Source organism: Primulina tabacum, chromosome 12 (assembly GCF_025594145.1).
Source record: "Primulina tabacum isolate GXHZ01 chromosome 12, ASM2559414v2, whole genome shotgun sequence".
Lineage (NCBI taxonomy): Eukaryota > Viridiplantae > Streptophyta > Magnoliopsida > Lamiales > Gesneriaceae > Primulina > Primulina tabacum.
In genome coordinates, this window is record NC_134561.1 from 28823704 (window position 1) to 28841904 (window position 18201).

The 18201-nt window shown below is 37.6% G+C and overlaps 1 protein-coding gene across 4 annotated transcripts; it reads left to right on the plus strand.

Moving 5' to 3' along the window:
* The first annotated feature begins 636 nt into the window (after positions 1-636).
* LOC142521017 (uncharacterized) lies at positions 637-17530 on the plus strand. Of its 4 annotated transcripts, XR_012814050.1 has the most exons (5): positions 637-1936; positions 2476-2672; positions 2763-2910; positions 3132-3201; positions 17142-17530. XR_012814050.1 is itself a non-coding variant. In XM_075624195.1 (4 exons), exons 1-3 carry the CDS (start codon positions 692-694, stop codon positions 2896-2898), a joined length of 1578 nt encoding a protein of 525 aa, XP_075480310.1. In that variant the 5' UTR covers positions 637-691; the 3' UTR covers positions 2899-2910; positions 17142-17530. The 4 variants fall into 4 exon arrangements, 3 of the variants coding, with proteins under 3 accessions (XP_075480310.1, XP_075480312.1, XP_075480313.1); XM_075624195.1 differs by lacking the exon at positions 3132-3201; XM_075624197.1 differs by lacking the exon at positions 3132-3201 and having other exon boundaries at positions 2763-2835.
* The last annotated feature ends 671 nt before the right edge of the window (positions 17531-18201 follow it).

Sequence of the window (18201 nt, forward strand, 5' to 3'; positions counted from 1 at the left end):
AAGTGTAGGAGAGTGGGGTGTGGGTTGAGTGTGAGTTATGGGGTGATTTTGCATATTAAAAAGTAAATAAAATACTAACAAAAACTTAGACCCATTAACAAAATTAATTATGCCTAAATAGTCTATTAGTGCTTAATTAAAATATTTTTTTAATAAAATTTGTGATTTTATCAGCCGGGTTGTCAAAACATTCATATTTTTGTTGAAAATCCAACAACGATAAAAACTACGTCCCGACGTATAAAATTATCTCAAAAATCCTTAATTTCAAAAATAAGAAAAAATATCAACCATATTTTAAATAATCAAAAACAATTATTTAATAAAAACACTTTACACTTTCCAGTCATCGGTCTCCGTTCCTCGATCGCAACTGGAATAACTTTAAAAATACATAATAATGCAACCGTCTAGAAAATTATATTTTAAACATGTCATAATACACAACATATTTAATTTATGTAATTAAAAAATTAATTGAAATACACAAAAAATTTAATAACTTGTATGCATGTGATACACATAAAACTTCAAATTTTCGAGAAGTTACACAAAAAATAGATCAGAAATAGAAAATATCCATTTTTCTTCTGAGGTTCTCAATCGTTGTTTATCTGATGAGAAAATAGAGAAAAAACCCATTTCTATCTGTACTGAGAACCCCATTCCTTGTTTACTTAAGAGGAGGAAAATGAAGCGAAAAAGAAAAACTATCCATTTTCCTGAAATCTATACTGATCACCCTGACCCAAGGAAAGATGGAGAGCATACAACGGAGGAGAAATCACAGATTGTTGTTGTTTCCCCTTATTTTGTCCCGAAATGCCCGAAGAAGGAAGATTCCGGAGTTCGTGTTAAAACTAAGCGAGAAAAGACGAGTAACATTACCCATTTTTCTGATTCCTATACCGATGATGCTGGCCCTTGTTTATTTGAGAAGAAAAAGAGGGAAAGGAGAGAGCACCTGATGAAGGAGAAATCAGATGTCGTTTCCCATGATTTTACCCCGAAATGTCTGAAGGAAGAAGATCCAGGAAGTGGGTTTCCAGTTTGTGTTAAATCTAAGCGAGAAAAGAAGAGAAAGGATGAAGATAATACTCATTTTTCTGAAATCTGTACTGATGGCCCCGACCCCAGCTTACTTGAGAATGAGAAGAAGAAAAGGATGAGGAAAAATCGAGAAAATCCAATGACGAAAGAATCAGAAATTGTTGTTTCGCCTTATTTTGGCGCACAAGATTCGGGAAATGGGTTTCCACTTTGTGTTAAGACTAAGGGAAAGATGAAAAGAAAAGTTGAAGATACTAGTGCTAAAGAATATACTAGCGTTGGACTCAGGAAGAGAGTGGCGCTGGAGTCTGGGTTTCTGGATTCATTCAGTGTCGAACACCGTGCAAGTGCTGTGGACAAAGCAATGCATGAGGCTTGGTTGGATGATTTCTTTTCACAGTTTGCTTATACTGGTGGGACCAAATCTTGTGATTTGCAGTGTAATACGAGCGGAAAGAATGTTAACAAGTGTAATTTGGGTGCTGAGGGTAAAATGAAGTTAAGTAATGCCGGAAAGGGTATTTGGGACAAGGGTCGAGTAGTTTCTCCTTATTTTGTGAAGGAAGCTAAGGCTGATTTGATTAAACAGGGACAAAAGAAGGAATGTGTCTCTGTAAGAAAAGTTTCTCCCTATTTTTCCAGCTCCGAGCAAGAGGATGTGCATTTGGGCAAGGTGAAAACCGAAGGTCAAAAGCCAAAAAGAAAGACATCAAGCCCTTCTCTTACTAAAGCCGAGAAGAGAGACGAGGCATATAGAAGAATAACTCAAGATATCACTTGGAAGCCTCCACTGCTGAAAGAAAAACTTATCCAACATGATCATGCCTCTGATCCTTGGAGGGTTTTGGTCATATGCATGCTTTTGAACAAGACTGGTGGCCTGCAGGTTAGTTCTTATGTTATCTCTTATCATCATTTTAGCTACCTTGATTAATTCATTTGAGCTGTAATGTTTTACCAATGTTAAGTTTACTGGAAAAACACATGCGCCCGTATCTGGTGTTTTTGTACCAGGAGCATTCATGGTGCAATATAGAATGACATGGTGATTATATTTGTGTTATAACTTACTGTTAGACTGCGAGATCATATATAAGATGAGATGGTGCACCAAAACCAACTTAGTTTCAATACACATGACAAGTAGGAAGTTGAGATTTTGAATATTTGTCCATATGCCATACAGAAAGACTGTTAATTCAGGTCCATTTTCTAACAATTTACGCTGAACCAAACTGAGATTCATGGTGAAAATTTCCTACATAAAAAATAATGTAATATTGAATAATTTTTCTTTAAATGAAGCTATATATTATGCGGCAATCAACTGTGAGTTACATTTTTATTAATTTCTGACCGAATTAATCATGTTTGTGGGATATTTTTATATCATGATCGCACTGATTGCAGTGAACTGTATTTTAGCTTAAGAAAATTCTATCCGATTTTTTCAATCTCTGTCCAAATGCCAAGAGAGCTACAGAGATTCCAGCAGGGGACATCGAAAATGTTATAAGAACTTTAGGCTTACAAAGGAAGAGGTCTGTGGCAATTCAGCGATTGTCAAGGGAATATCTGGAAGAGAGCTGGACTCATGTAACTGATCTCACGGGCATGGGCAAGTGAGTTCGATTTAATTTAGTGATGGATATAAATTATACGATCTTCTTTGCCAAAAACGCAATGTAATATTGTATTTTCTAACTGGTCAGATACGCAGCTGATGCATATGCAATATTTTGTACGGGGAAGTGGGAACGTGTGAGACCATCCGATAAAGAGCTGGTTAGATACTGGAGATACCTCCGTGCTCACTTTTCTTCAAAGGGAATTTTAAGTGATCCATAACTTATTCGTGAGGTTATTTACTCTTGAATTTTCCACGTCCTTTTTGTGATCCACATACATGCGAGGATGTCTTCAATAATCTTATCAAGCATGCTTCTTTGATGTGTGAATCATCATTTGAAGTTCTATTTATGCCTACAAGGCTTAGTATGCTTTCCTTTTACCATCTGAAGTTTGATAAATTTAATGCTTTTATGCAATTTATTAGTTTGTAAAGATTTTTGTTTTGTTAGATATTGGAGATACCTTCATGATGACTTTTCTTCAAAGAGAACTTCAAGTGATCCATAACTTATTAGAGAAGTTGTTTACTCTTGAATTTACCATGTCTTTTTTTGTGATCTTCATGCGAGGATGTCTTAAATAATCTTATCAAGCATGCTTCTTTGATGCGTGAATCATCGTTTGAAGTTATATTTACGCCTACAAGGCTTAGTATGCTTTCCTCCTACCATCTGTGTCAAAATATATGGAGAAAGCAATTTTCTGTATTGAAGATTCTAAATCTCACAAATACAAGAGAATAGTCACAAAGCCTATTTATACTAGAAAAGTCAACAATAAAAGAAAGTGTGAAAGTGTGGGAGAGGGAAAAAACGTGTTTCTAAAAACCAGCACTCAACACTCCCCCTCAAGCCTTGTGTAGATTTCGAACACCAGCTTGGAAATGAGATACACATGTTGGTTTTCGTTCAAACCTTTGGTAAAGGCATCTGCCAACTGCTGGTTTGTTGGAACATAGCTATCTGAAATAGCTCTGTTCTTGATCTTCTCACGAACTAAGTGACAATCGATTTCTATGTGTTTGGTTCGTTCATGATACATGGGATTTGCAGCTATATGCATCATTGCCTCATTGTCACATTGCAATACTACTGGAGTCGGTATGTTTGCTCCCATGTCTTTGTAAATCCCAAGAATCCAAACAATCTCACAGGTAGTGTTTGCCATGGATCTGTACTCAGCTTCTGCCGAGGACCTTGAGATTGTGCTCTGTTTCTTGGTCCGCCATGATATCAAGGAGTTTCCAACTTTGATACAGTAACTAGTTAGAGATCGCTTAGTCATCGGCAAACTAGCCCAATCCGTATCACAATATGCTGAGTATTAGAGTGGGTGCCCAGCAAGCCAACTTGTGGCTCGGGCTTTTATTGACTCTAATGTTAAACAATCTTTATTTTAGTAATATTTTACGATTTCATTCGATTATGACATTATACTTCATCTGCATACCCATGCAAGCTGCATAGATAAAGTCCTTAAATATACAATAGGTACCATGAGGTCTGCGTCGCAACGTAAGATCATGGAACTCATTAAGAAGTGTACCGTATATTCTAAACAGGTTCCTAGTCAAATCAGCCGCCTAAAACAAGGATAGAGGACGCTTGAGTTTGAGACTAGCATCTGTGATGTAAACGCCATGTTTCATTGGCAAGGGCATGTAGATGTCCATTCGCATAGATGGGTGATCATATGATGATGAACAACCCTCTCTCGGACTATCCAAGTGGTTCTCACTTATCGAGTGGAATAGTCCGCAGTTATGGTTGTACACCATGAGTCATTTGACCCGAGACAATGTAGAGGCTATATGTACTAGCATACACTTTGATCTGTTTACCGACTCCATTGAGGGTCATTAGGTGACAAGGTTGGGTGTAGTTTCGAAATACATAGGAGCAAATGCATTGTAGTCGGAGATTCACCGTTCGCCTACGGGTGGAGATATCCTTCTGATATGATGAGTTAATAGTGCAAGGAGTCGCTGGTCAGAGCAAGAAATGTGCTTTAGGGAAAGTTGTTTTCCTAGTTGCACATACCATGACACCGTTAGTACTCAAAGATAAATGGCATTGCTATCGAATTCATATGGGATTCTCGATATATCAATGGTTGCAGGTTCGATCGGGATATATGTGCTGAAGGGACCGTACTGTACGCTAACCATGACTAAAGATTTTTGCAGACACTATCAATGATATCTAGGGGATCATGGTGCGATGCTACTAGACGCTGTTACCATGATCCGATGGGTGAAATCAGAAATGACTTCTGACATTCTTGATCAAGATGTTGATGAAAAGAATGGGGCTAACTAGGGCAAGCTCGAGAATAAATGTTATTCTGAATCACATGGAGATGTGAACCCACGGTTAGCTGTATCCCTGAACTATTGAGGTCACACAAGTATCGGATTCTGTGTTCTCGTTGAGAAAGTCAGACTATAGTTTGATGGAGATTAAACAAGATGCTTGTAAAAGAGTTTATGAGCAAATTCCATAAGATGGAAGAAATAGAAGTTAGCTTGATTACCAATTAAGGAAGGAGAGTGAAACTGTCAGTTTAGTTAATGTTTTGTGAAGGAGTTCACTAAACTGGCAGTCGCCCAATATGGTAAGTGAAAATTTGATTTTCGAAATTTTCGGTTTTTTATTATATAAACAAGATTTGTATCCTACATACATCGGCGATCTCAGATAGTCGATCGAGATTATAATGAGTTCGGAATTATTTATTTAGTGATTTGAGAACTTACTAATTAAATGATTGTGCTAGTAGTGATGACTACTAACATGCATAAATTCCCATAAATATGTTCTAGAGGAGTCTAGAATTTAATTAACATATGAGTTAATTATATAAATTAAATCATGGTTATTTAATTTTATATATATATATATATATTTTATATGGTGATGTAAAATATGTGTATATAATTAAAAGTTGATAAATATATTATATATTAATGATATGGGAATTTAAAATATAATGAAAAATCCTTACCAATTTCACAAATAAACTCACGGCCACGTAAGGAAAATTGGAATAAATTTTGGCAATAAAAAGCAAATTAGATTTGCTTAATGATTGATTAAGAATCAATAATATTAGTTAATATTTGATTAAGAATAAATTAGCATAAAAACCATGATTTTGAATCATGGAACTCTCGGCCAATATACAAAAGGTTGGGAAAATTTCGGCCATGTGATTTTCTTCTACCGGCGCGCCGCTTCGTTTCCGGATTTTGAAAATTCGGAGGCTACAGTTTCAAAGCATAAATCTAGTGCAAACCAAGCGAGGAAGGCATTCTTCGATTGTGGACCTAATTAGGCGATCAAAGGATAAGATCCGTTCGTGGGGATATACAAGAATGACTATATCCGCCTAAACACCGAAGTAGTTAGGAGTCTAGCGTTGAGAACGCAAATGTATAATTCCAAATGTCTTATAAATGTTTTGAACACATGACGCCCAAGCAAAAATTTTTAAACTTCCGCTGCGTCTTGGGTGCGAGAATACGATGAACCGACACTAATATCTTTAAATCGTTTGCTTCTGGAAATATGATACCAAGACCTGGAGACCCTTAAGAAGATATCTCACCACTCGAATGGCAGCATCCACATGGGATTTCTTTGGAGCTTGCATAAATTGACTCAGATTTGGCACCGCATAACATATATCTTGTTGTGGACTGGTTAGTTATATCAATCTTCCAACCAAACGCTTATATGAGCTTATGAGCTCACATCTTCCAATAAAGCATCCTTACATGTGGTAGATTTTTTCTTACATTCTATTGCATCAAATTCATGTATGGTGAGTTAAAGGTTATGCTCTATCAGAGTTTCACAAGGCTTAGCTCCTGCCATTCCAAAATCTGCTATAAGTTCCAATGCATACTTCCTTTGGCACAAGTAAAGTCCCTCTGCTGACCTTGCCACTTCAATCCCGAGGAAGTACTTCAATAAACCAAGATCTTTCAACTGAATATTCGAATGTAAAAATGCTTTTAAGGAATTAATATCTTCATCATTATTTCCCGTGATTAGAATGTCATCTACATACACAATCAACAAAGTAACAAAGGCTCCATGGCGCCGAACAAACAACGAATGATCATGCTCAAATTGAGTGTAACCAGCAACAACCATTTTATTAGCAAACTTGTTGTTTCATTGTCTAGAGGCTTGTTTAAGCCCATATAGACACTTGCGGAGTTTACACACCTTACGCTCCCCCTCGACGCAATATCCCTGCTTAAGGGACATGTATATTTCCTCATCCAAATCCCCTTGAAGAAAGGCATTGGTAACGTCCATTTGGTACAATGGCCAACCATGAGTCGCAGCCAAACTTAACAAGCCTCTAATGGTAACAATTTTAGCGGTGGGTGAGAAAGTATCATGGAAATCAATACAGGGTTGTTGCGTATATCCTTTAGCAACTAACCGGGCTTTAAATCTATTACCCAACCATATTTCACCTTAAAAACCCATCGACAACCAATCTAGACTGTCCCCTTAGGAAGATCAACCACATCCCAACCAACACACGCAAATGAGTATATGAGGGTGGAGTAACCATGAGCAATTCATAAGGAGTTTTATTGTGCAAAATGGAATTAGGAGATTTGTTAATAAGATACGTGGCAGTCGACACACAGTCTCCATAATAATGAAGAAGAAGAGAAGATTGACATGAGCAATATCAAGAATATGCCTATGTTTGCGTTCCAAGGCATTATATGTCCTAATAATCTAAACCTTGCTATAAAATTGAGTTTGAAAAAGAGCAAAGAATGCCTTAAAAATGCGAAGCACATCTAATTTTGAGTGCATAAGATACACCCATGTGCCACGAAAAAAATAATTTACAATGGACAGAAAATATCTCTCCCCATTCAAAGTTGGGGTATTGAATTGCCTCCAAATATCCATATGAAGTAAATGAAAAGAGTGTAAAGATTTAATGTCACTGTGCAAAGGAAACTTCAATCTTGTTTGCTTAGACTGTGGACAAAGAGGGCAATGTAAGAGAGAAATTATTGGGCAAAAAAGATAGCAAACACATTCTTGATTCAGACATATGACATAGTCGCATATGCTACAAAGATTCATTTGCAGGAGAACAAGTAGGATTCTTCTTTTGCAACAGTAAAGTATTACATTGAGAAAAAGATGAACATAAGCTATTCACAGGCTGACACAAGGTCTTCAAGGAATGAGGAGCTTCAAGGTAAATAGAGTCCATTTTTTTCTTTACCAATCCCCACAATCTTCCCACTTTTGAGGTCCTGAAAAAGGCAAAAATGAGGGTAGAATGTGACAACAATTATGAGATTTGGTAAATTTAGATATTGACAATAGATTGAATTGAAAATCTAGATCGTGGTGAACATTATGAAGAGTAACTTAGGAAAGATAAAGCCATTGAACCTAGCGACTAATGAGGGTAGTACGACCATTAGGCAACCTCAATGAACTATTGGAATCTAACATGGACATAGGACCACAAACTCAGATCCCCAACCATGTGTTTATTAGCACCAGTATCAACAATCCAATTAGAAGGTGGCTTGGAAACATGAAATGTATGCAAATTACCTGCCATATTCACCACAGGTTCAGCATTTGTTTGAAGGTTGCTGTTGCCCAAAAGCTTCAGGATTTCTGCATACTGTGCCGAAGTAAACATAGGAGCGGTACTAGGAGCCGTGTTAGGAATAGGACCAGAAGTGTGCAAAGGTTGAGCTTCAACATTCTCAACCAAATGCACATCGACAACATTCTTATGTCCTCTACCATAACCTCGTCCAAAGCATTTATTACCACCACCTTTATTCTGTCCTCAGAAGAGACGATGCCACAGCTGATAACCAACAATCTTGTAGCAATTCTCTTTCGAGTGTTCATTCCAATTACCATACTCACACTTCATGATATCCTTTCGTTGGTCCTCTGGCCTACTCTGGTTTGAATAAAACACAGTTGGTGGATGCTCAATAACAGATAATGAATGATGAGATTCCTCTTGAGAAAAAATTGAGAAAGTTTGCCCTACTGTAGGTAGAGGCGACATCATCATAATCTGACTCCGTATAGAAGCATAACTTTCGTTCAACCCCATCAAAAATTGGAGCAATCGATGTTGTTGATTATGTTCGACATATCTTTTAGCTGCAACACACTCACATGATGGCAAAATCACCAAGGAAGCAAACTCATCCCAAAGTTGTTTAAGCTTGCAATAATATGCAGAAATAGTGCTTTATTCTTGGATCAATCATCCTATATCCCGATTCAAGGAAAAAATGTGAGAACCATTGACCTTATCAAATTATTCCTTCAGATTGCCTTTGAAGCTAAAAACGTGGGACAAAGAATCGGTGAAAGGCACCGTGTGCTTCTTCTATTCCAAAATGATTAGGTTACAAGGATTTAAATAAAGAAAACAAAACAAAGCGATAAGATAATAAAATCTAATCCTAGGAAATCAAAAACAAACAAAAGATAAACGAAGATAAGAGAATAAAGATCCTATCAACTAACTAAAGATCCTATCAACTAAGTAAAGATAAGATAGAGAATCCAACACTCCCCCTCAAGGTGGGTCGTAGAGATTAATCATTCCCAGCTTGGAAGATAATTCAGCAAATGTGGGGCGAAATAGAGCTTTTGTAAGAATGTCAGCTAACTGAAGTTGAGAAGGAACGTAGGTGACAGTAATAATCCCATCTTCAATTTTCTCGCTGATGAAGTGACGGTCAACTTCAACATGTTTCGTCCTATCATGGTGAACCGGATTCTTTGATATGCTGATGGCTGCTTGATTGTCACACAATACTTCAACTTGAGAATTTTCTTCAACCTTCAACTCTGTTAACAATCTTCTAAGCCACATTCCCTCACATATCCCAAGGGCCAATGCTCGAAATTCGGCTTCGGCGCTACTGCGGGCAACAACAGATTGCTTCTTACTCCTCCATGTTACCAGGTTCCCCCAAACAAATGTACAATACCCTGATGTCGACCGTCGGTCTGTAGTGGATCCAGCCCAATCAGCGTCACTGTATACTCTAGTTCTTCGATCTGTAGTCTTTCTAAATAGGATGCCTTTACCAATGGACCCTTTGAGGTACCTCAACACCCGATATGTAGCAGCCATATGTTCCTCGGTCGGATTGTTCATGAACTGACTGATAACACTTACCACAAATCCAATGTCTGGTCGAGTATGTGACAGGTATATTAATTTCCCCACTAATCTTTGATATCTCCCCTTGTCTACTAAAGGATGGTCCCCTTTCTCCCAAAATTTGATATTTGGATCCATTGGAGTGTCTGTAGGCTTACACCCTAACATCCCTGTTCTTTGCAGAAGATCAGTAACATATTTACGTTGAGAAATAAATATGCCACTAGACGATCTGGCTACTTCCATTCCCAAAAAATATCTTAGATGTCCGAGATCTTTCATCTCAAATTCCTGACCAAGAAGAAGTTTCACATGCTCGATTTCTTCTTTGTGATTCCCTGTGAGAACAATGTCATCCACATAAACAATAAGGATTGCACTTTTATCGTCTTCAGAGTGTTTCATGAATAATGTATGATCGGTCTGACATTGGGCATAGCCATCGTTCTTTAATACTTTCATGAATCGATAAAACCAAGCCCTAGGGAATTGTTTAAGCCCATACAAGGACTTCCGCAACCTGCACACCTTGGTAATTGGTATTTCAGAATCAAACCCAGGAGGTATTTTCATGAAGACTTCTTCCTCAAGATCACCATTAAGAAATGCATTTTTGACATCAAGTTGGTACAGTGGCCAGTCGAGATTAACAGCAAGAGACAGAAGAACTCGGATAGTGTTAAGTCTAGCAACAGGAGCAAACGTTTCTTGGTAATCAATGCCGTATGATTGAGTATATCCCTTGGCTACAAGTCTAGCTTTTAGTCGTTCTATACTCCCATTAGACTTATGTTTTACTGTAAAAATCCACTTGCACCCGACCGGTTTCTTACCTGATAAGATCAGTGATGTCCCATGTATTGTTCCTTTCCAATGCCTTTATTTCATCAAAGACAGCTATTTTCCAATTTGGATCATTTAAGGTATCTTCGATAGTGGAGGAAATCTGGACCTGATCAAGATTAGAAAGGAACGCACAATATGTAGGTGAAAAACGTTTAAATGAGACAAAGTTTCCTATCGGGTGTTGTGTGCAAGATCGAGTTCCCTTCCGTAGTGCAATAGGCCTTTCATCAAGATTATCATCAAGCTCACTGTTGTTAATCACATGAGTATCAGTAATGGTCAAATCGTGAGGGTGAGTACCTGGATTTGTCCTCGGGAAGATGTCATTGACAGCCTGAATTTCTGCGGGCATTGGTATAGTCTCTTGATGATGATGCTTCCTACGAGAATATGTATGAATTGGCTCATGGAGGTTGAGTTTTCTATGATCTGGAGAGAAGTCTATTGGCGTAGTAGTAGATATAAGAGGCTCTATATGTGGGATGGATGGGGTTGTGTATTCCAGACTGTTTGGTTCATTGATGGATGACTCCCCCTGAAGGGAAGACCCTTGGTAGAACGGCTGAAATTCAGAGAACGTGACATCCATAGAAGTGTAGTATTGTTTTGTGGTGGGAGAATAGCATTTGTACCCTTTCTGGCGTGGAGAATAACCGAGAAAGATGCACTTGACAACACGAGGTTCGAGTTTGTTGCGGTGATGCGAGGGTATGTGGACAAAGGAGGAACAACCAAACACTTTAAGTGGAAGGTCATGAAGTAAATGAGGAGAAGGATGAGTTTCCAGGAGGGTCTGAATAGGAGTTTTAAATTGCAGTATTCTTGAGGGCATTCTATTTATTAGGTACGTAGCAGTTAATATTGCATCACCCCAATAGTAGTGAGGAACATTTGAGGTAAGGAGTAATGCACGAGCAACCTCAAGAAGATGGCGATTTTTGCGCTCAGAGACTCCGTTTTGTTGAGGGGTATACACACATGAGCTTTGGTGAATAATCCCATGTGCTTGCAGATTACTCCCCAACTCAGAATTGAAATAATCACGGGCCCTATCAGTGCGTAGCACACGAATATGAGAAGAAAATTGGGTTTTAATCATTGAATGAAAATGTTTAAAGATTTGAGTACTTTCTGATTTATTTTTCATGAGAAAAACCCAACATAGTCGAGTGTGGTCATCGATGAATAAGATAAATCAGCGAGTTCCATTGAGGTTGGGGGTATTAGATGGCCCCCAAATATCACTATGGATAAGGGAAAATGGCGTAGATGGTTTATAACAATTGGGTCTAAACGTAGTACGAGTGTGTTTTGAAAATTGACATATATCACAATTAAATGGAATGGAAATTTTATTGCGAAATATGTCAGGAAACAATTTCTGAAGATATAATGGATTTGGATGACCTAAACGATAGTGCCATAAAACAATATCCTTGATCTTATTAGAGCTTAAAGCAGAGGCAGAGTGAGGTACTGATTTTGGGGCAGAAGGTGAGTCCAAGGCATCATCTGTCTTGAGAATATATAATCTAGCTGAAAGTTCAGCACTGCCAATCGTCCTCCCCGATGCCACATCCTGGAAAACACACGAATTACCCAAAAACTTAGTTAGGCAGCCAAGCTCATGATTCAGTTTACTAACAGACAGTAAGTTACAAGCAAGTTCTGGCACAAACAGGACAGAATGAAGACAAATATCCTTAGTTAACCGAATGGAGCCACAACCAGTCACGGTGGATAGAGAACCATTGGCTATTCGAACTGTGTTAGGGGCATTGCACTGCTGAAAACTATGAAAGTAGTTGAGGCATCCAGTCATATGGTTGGATGCGCCTGAGTCGATTATCCAATAGGATGACATATCATTCTGTGAAGATGTAAATGAGGCAATACCTGAATGAGCCATATTACCGATGCTGCTGAGAGATGGAGAGGGAGTGACAGTAGGCTGTCCAAACAATTTCTGGAGAGCATCGAGTTGTTCTTTCGTGAAGGGTGGCTGTTCAGAATTTGGAGAATCAATAGTAGCTGTGTTTGCACGTCGCTCCCTTGCTGGTTTCCAATCAGCAGGCTTCCCGTGAACTTTCCAGCAAGTATCTAGTGTATGTGAAGACTTGCGACATTTTGGACACCACGGACGGCTTTGCTTGTTTTGGCCAGGACTGGGTAAATTTGAGATCATGCGCATACTCCCATTAGAGTCATCGCTTGATAATGTGAGACGATGTTGGGCGGCCAAGGCGGATACATCGACAGAGGGATGCAAATCTGTCGTTGCTAACATAATCTTCCTACGGCTCTCTTCATGGCGAACAGCAGAAAATACACCCCGAAGGCTTGGTAAAGGTTTAGTGCCCAGAATTCTACCCCGTACATCGTCGAGTGATGGGTTGAGGCCTGATAGGAATCTGAATATCCTCCGCTGCTCCACAATCCCCCGAAATCTGTCACCATCTGCTGGGCACTCCCAGTCATAAACTTCGAATAGATCTAATTGTTGCCATAGACGGGTAAGTGCATTGAAGAAATCGGTGACCGAGGACTCTCCTTGGCGGAGATCCTGTAATTGGCATTCGATAGCAAACAATTCGGAGGTGTTATCTTTGTTGGAGTATGTATCCTTAGCGGCTTCCCAAATTTCCTTGGCACTGCGATATAGGAGGAAATTCTCTCCTATTTCGGTTGTCATGGAATTTATTAACCATGACATAACCATGCAATTCTCTGAATTCCACGTCCGAGATCTTGGATCCTCGGAAGTTGGACATATCGCTTCACCGGACAGGAAACCATCTTTCCCACGGCCACAGATAAAAAGCTTGACAGATTGAGACCACTGCAAATAATTCTTGCCATTCAATCGATGACAAGTGATGGGTACGGACGGGAAATCAATAGCCGAGGGGTTGGTTTCTGGAGGAAGGGATATTTTCGGTGTTGCCATGCTGTGTTTGGTCATGAATATCCCGTAGGCTCTGATACCATGAAGCTAAAAACGTGGGACAAAGAATCGGTGGAAGGCACCGTGTGCTTCTTCTATTCCAAAATGATTAGGTTACAAGGATTTAAATAAAGAAAACAAAACAAAGCGATAAGATAATAAAATCTAATCCTAGGAAATCAAAAACAAACAAAAGATAAACGAAGATAAGAGAATAAAGATCCTATCAACTAAAGATCCTATCAACTAACTAAAGATCCTATCAACTAAGTAAAGATAAGATAGAGAATCCAACAGCCTTCAGTTGCATAAACAATTCCACCGAAAATTTCTCTAGAAACAGTGCTCAATATCCACGACAAGACAAGAGCATTACATATCTCCCATTGCAATATTGTTGCACTACCAGCTTCAGGTTTCTTATAAGTACCATCGATAAATCCGATCTTATTCTTAGCTTGCAACGCTATCAACATAGCTCTGCTCCAAATGTCATAATTTTCAGTTCCTACTAACTGATCACTGACGAAATTCATGCATGGAGTATCTAAGGGATGAATGAACATAGGATCATTGAAATTAGGTCCATTCACCATTGTTGAGCTTCAAATTTGTAGTGAATCTGGAATGGAAGTCGCGAGCTAAGAAATCCTCGAAGATAAAATTGGTTGATCAAGTGTGATACAACAAATTCACGATCCAAAAGATCGAGATCTCGGATCTGAATCTCCTTACTCTAATACGATGTCACAATATATGGACAAAGCAGTTTTCTGTATTGAAGATTCTAAATCTCATACATACAAGAGATTAGTCACAAAGCCTATTTATACTAGAAAAGTCAACAATAAAAGAAAGTGTGGGGAATGGGAAAAAACGTGTTTCCAAAAACCAGCACTCAACAATCTGAAGTTTGATTAATTTAATGATTTTATGCAATTTATTAGTTTCTAAAGATTTTTGTTTTGTTTTGCTTTTTTGGGACAATGGTTGGATCACAGAAGATCCGGGTCACAGTGTACTCCTTAGCGGGTTTTATTTATCCCCATTCTTCATTTGTTTCTCTACTCTTGCCTTTGTTCTCCTCATGGTCCACAGTCCAGATCAAGCAACCAAGCAAGTCAATTGTGGTCTACGGTACATGGGTTTATTCGAAACTGTAGTTGTCTTAATAAGATTTCGTGTGTAGCTGTTTGAGTTAAATTTCTATCCAAACACTACAGAAAGCTAATGATGATTTTCAACATACATAATCTTCTATTTATTTATTGATTGGAATGTTTTGTTGTAGAGCTAAATGCAAAATGTTGTGAATCGTGTTTTCTCGTGCCCAAACGCAGCGGAAGTTTTAAAATTTTTTGAATCTTGACATTCAAGATATTGTTTGAACACTTATATGGTTTTAATAAACATTCTTAGGATGTTTGGTATATACCTTTAGTGAACAATTTTCATTTGAATCCAACTACTCTGGTATAAGCGGACGTAGCTTTTGTTGTATATCCATATGAACTTTCTTCAAATCTTATTTCTGCAATATCCTAATCCAGTCCACGACTGGATTACTTGTTCCTCTTCCCACTTGCACTAGAAAGTATAGAAGGATTTTACGTTGAGATGGTGGCCGAAAACAAGGAGAATGGGAGGTGTTTTTTCGAAAATCCCTTGGCTTGGAGGCTAGGGTTTCGAAAATTGCATGGGTTAATTGTATTTAACCCTAAACCTAATACACATATATATATATAAGCTTCGAGCGCATCAATTAAATTAAATACTTAATGGGCTTAATCAATTAATTATTCTAATCCGACTAGTTTAATTAATTAATTAATCCTTTTAAAGTCCAATTAAGAACCTTAATAATTTGTATGTTGATATTGTACTCGTACAAGCCCATAATACACACACCCATTACATTTAATTTAAATCCTTTACAAATTCAACATTTGAATTTAATATTTAAATTATAAATTCAACTCACCTCCAAAATTTAATAGTCATAAATTCAACTCCTTGAATTTTTTTCTCAATGTTTTCTGTAAATTCAACTCCTTGAATTTATTATCTCAATGTTTTATACAAATTCAAAACGGGGACAAAATAATCCAGTACTTGTGTGACCCTCAATGGTCCAGGGATACAACTAGCCGTGGGTTCACAACTCTTTGTGATTCAGGACATAATCTTTTATTCGGGCTTACCTTAATTTGCCCCATTCTATGTAATCAACTATTGATCAGAGAATGTCAGAAACCATATCTCTGATTAAATCAATCGAATCATGGTGAGAGCGTCTAGTAGCATCCCCCCATGATTCCCTGGGTATCACTGATAGTGTCTGCAAGAGCCAGTCGATTATGATTAATGTACAGTACGGTCCCTTCATCTCATATATCCCGATCGAATCTGCAACCATTGGTTCATCGAGGGTTGCATAAGAATTGATAACTGTATGACACATCTTTGAGAATAAATAGTGGCATCGCATGTACAATTGGAGAACTCTTTCCCTAATGTACATCTCATACTCTGGCCAGAGATTTCATGCACTATTATTTCATCAGATGATACAGGATATCCAGACCCGTAGGTGAGAGGTGAATTTTCAACTACAATGCACTGGCTCCTACATGTGTCGCAAATGTACCCAATCTCGCCACCTGATGACCCTCCTGAAGTCGGTAAACGAGTCAAAGCACAACCCTAACATATAGGTCCTCAGTGTTGTCGTGGGTCGCATGGATTTATCATCTCGATGAATGGTTACTACTTGAAAAGTCCTAGGGAGGGCAGTTCGGTATAATCATCGTATGACTACCTATCGGCATGTTTGGACATCTCTATGCCCTTACCAAGAAACGCGGTACACAACATTACAGATGCTAGTCTCGAGCTCAAGCAATCTTTATCCATGTTTTAGGCGGCTGAATCGACTAAGAACGAATTTAGATTATACATTGTTTACAAATGAGTTTCAAAATCGAATTACAATTCAATTTGTCTTAAAGTATAATCAATGTATTTATCTATGTTGATCACATGGGATAAAAAAATAATGCATTATATTTAAATAAAGATAGTTTATTACAACCGAGGCATCTACTCTAACACAAAGAAGGACTAGAACTGCAAGGCCTGTTGAAGGGCTGCTGAAATGATAAATTTGGACAAATTCTTCTACGGTAAAATGCCGATAGGTTGGATGTTTGCTTGGACAATACCTATAAGGTTGAACTCAGTAATTTGCTTGGACATAATCTGCTCTGTTAATTTTGCTGCTCGGGTAAAACTTTTGAATTGCAAGGAAATTAGGAAGAAGGCGATCAACATTTTACTCAAACTCAGCAAAGATTCATCTGAAATATGCAACATATTATTAGTTGCTCGAAATGTGTCTTCTGTCTATGTTTTCTTCTTGATGTGGTGTTAGTTCTCTAACGAAGAAACCTTTTGATCTCCGGATTTGCAGGAGCAAGCTTAACATGTGACCAATGGGTATCCTTCGAGAAGAATGTAGTCACGATCGAGACGGCAATCATGAAATTGGAAGCTATGTAAATGGATTTGCAGCAAAAAAGTCTGGATATGTTTCGATGATAAAAACCTGTGTCGGATTCTATATTTTTGGATGCTGCCTTTTGATTTTTGCAGCTTTTGATTGGGTGGAATTCGTTTTCATCCCCAACGTTTGCTTTCTAACTTCTAATTTATCGGTCAGGTTTACTAATTCCTATTCACGAAAGTCGCATCATAATATATATGTGTTTTTGGCGGTGATTGTTTGAAATCGATATTGGGACTGTTAATTGAATATTGAAAAATAACAATTTAAAATGTAGGCTTGAACCTTTTGTTTTATTTTCCTGCATGAGTTTTAATAGTACTTTTTATTTGTCATTTCTAGCATATTTTGAATTCATGTTCTGGTCGTTTTGGTTGGTTTATATACGCACAAAGATATTTAACTATAAGTTCATATGCCTTTGTCTATGATACATAATTTATGTGGAGTTTATTTTTTATTTTATTTTTTTGTTAAATATTAAATATTTATTTTTTAATAATTTTTGTTAATTAATGTTATCAGTAGTTTCTAACTTCAAAAAGATTGTAAACTTCAGTTACTGAAACTATGATGCCTCGGATTCAACAATTATTTCACTATGTCATAATTGGTTTTTCAGCGTGTGTGTATGTATTCTTTATATTTGACGACAATCTTCAGTCCACCAATACTGGTCTTTTCTAACGTGTATCTGTCTTCACTCACTCATTTCATAATTGTCCAAGTCAAGAACACTTAAATTTAAGAGTTTTTATGTGATGAATTCCAGATTCAACGACTATCTTCAGCATACAAAAATGGTCTTATTAGTGTGTTTGTTTTTTTACTCACACGTCCTTTGGAAACTTTTTAGAGTTACTTCAAAACGTCCATAACTCATTTTTTCTTTAACATTTACTAGAAATTTTTTTATTTTTTATTAACATTGCTCTCGACCGAACATATATATATATATATATATATA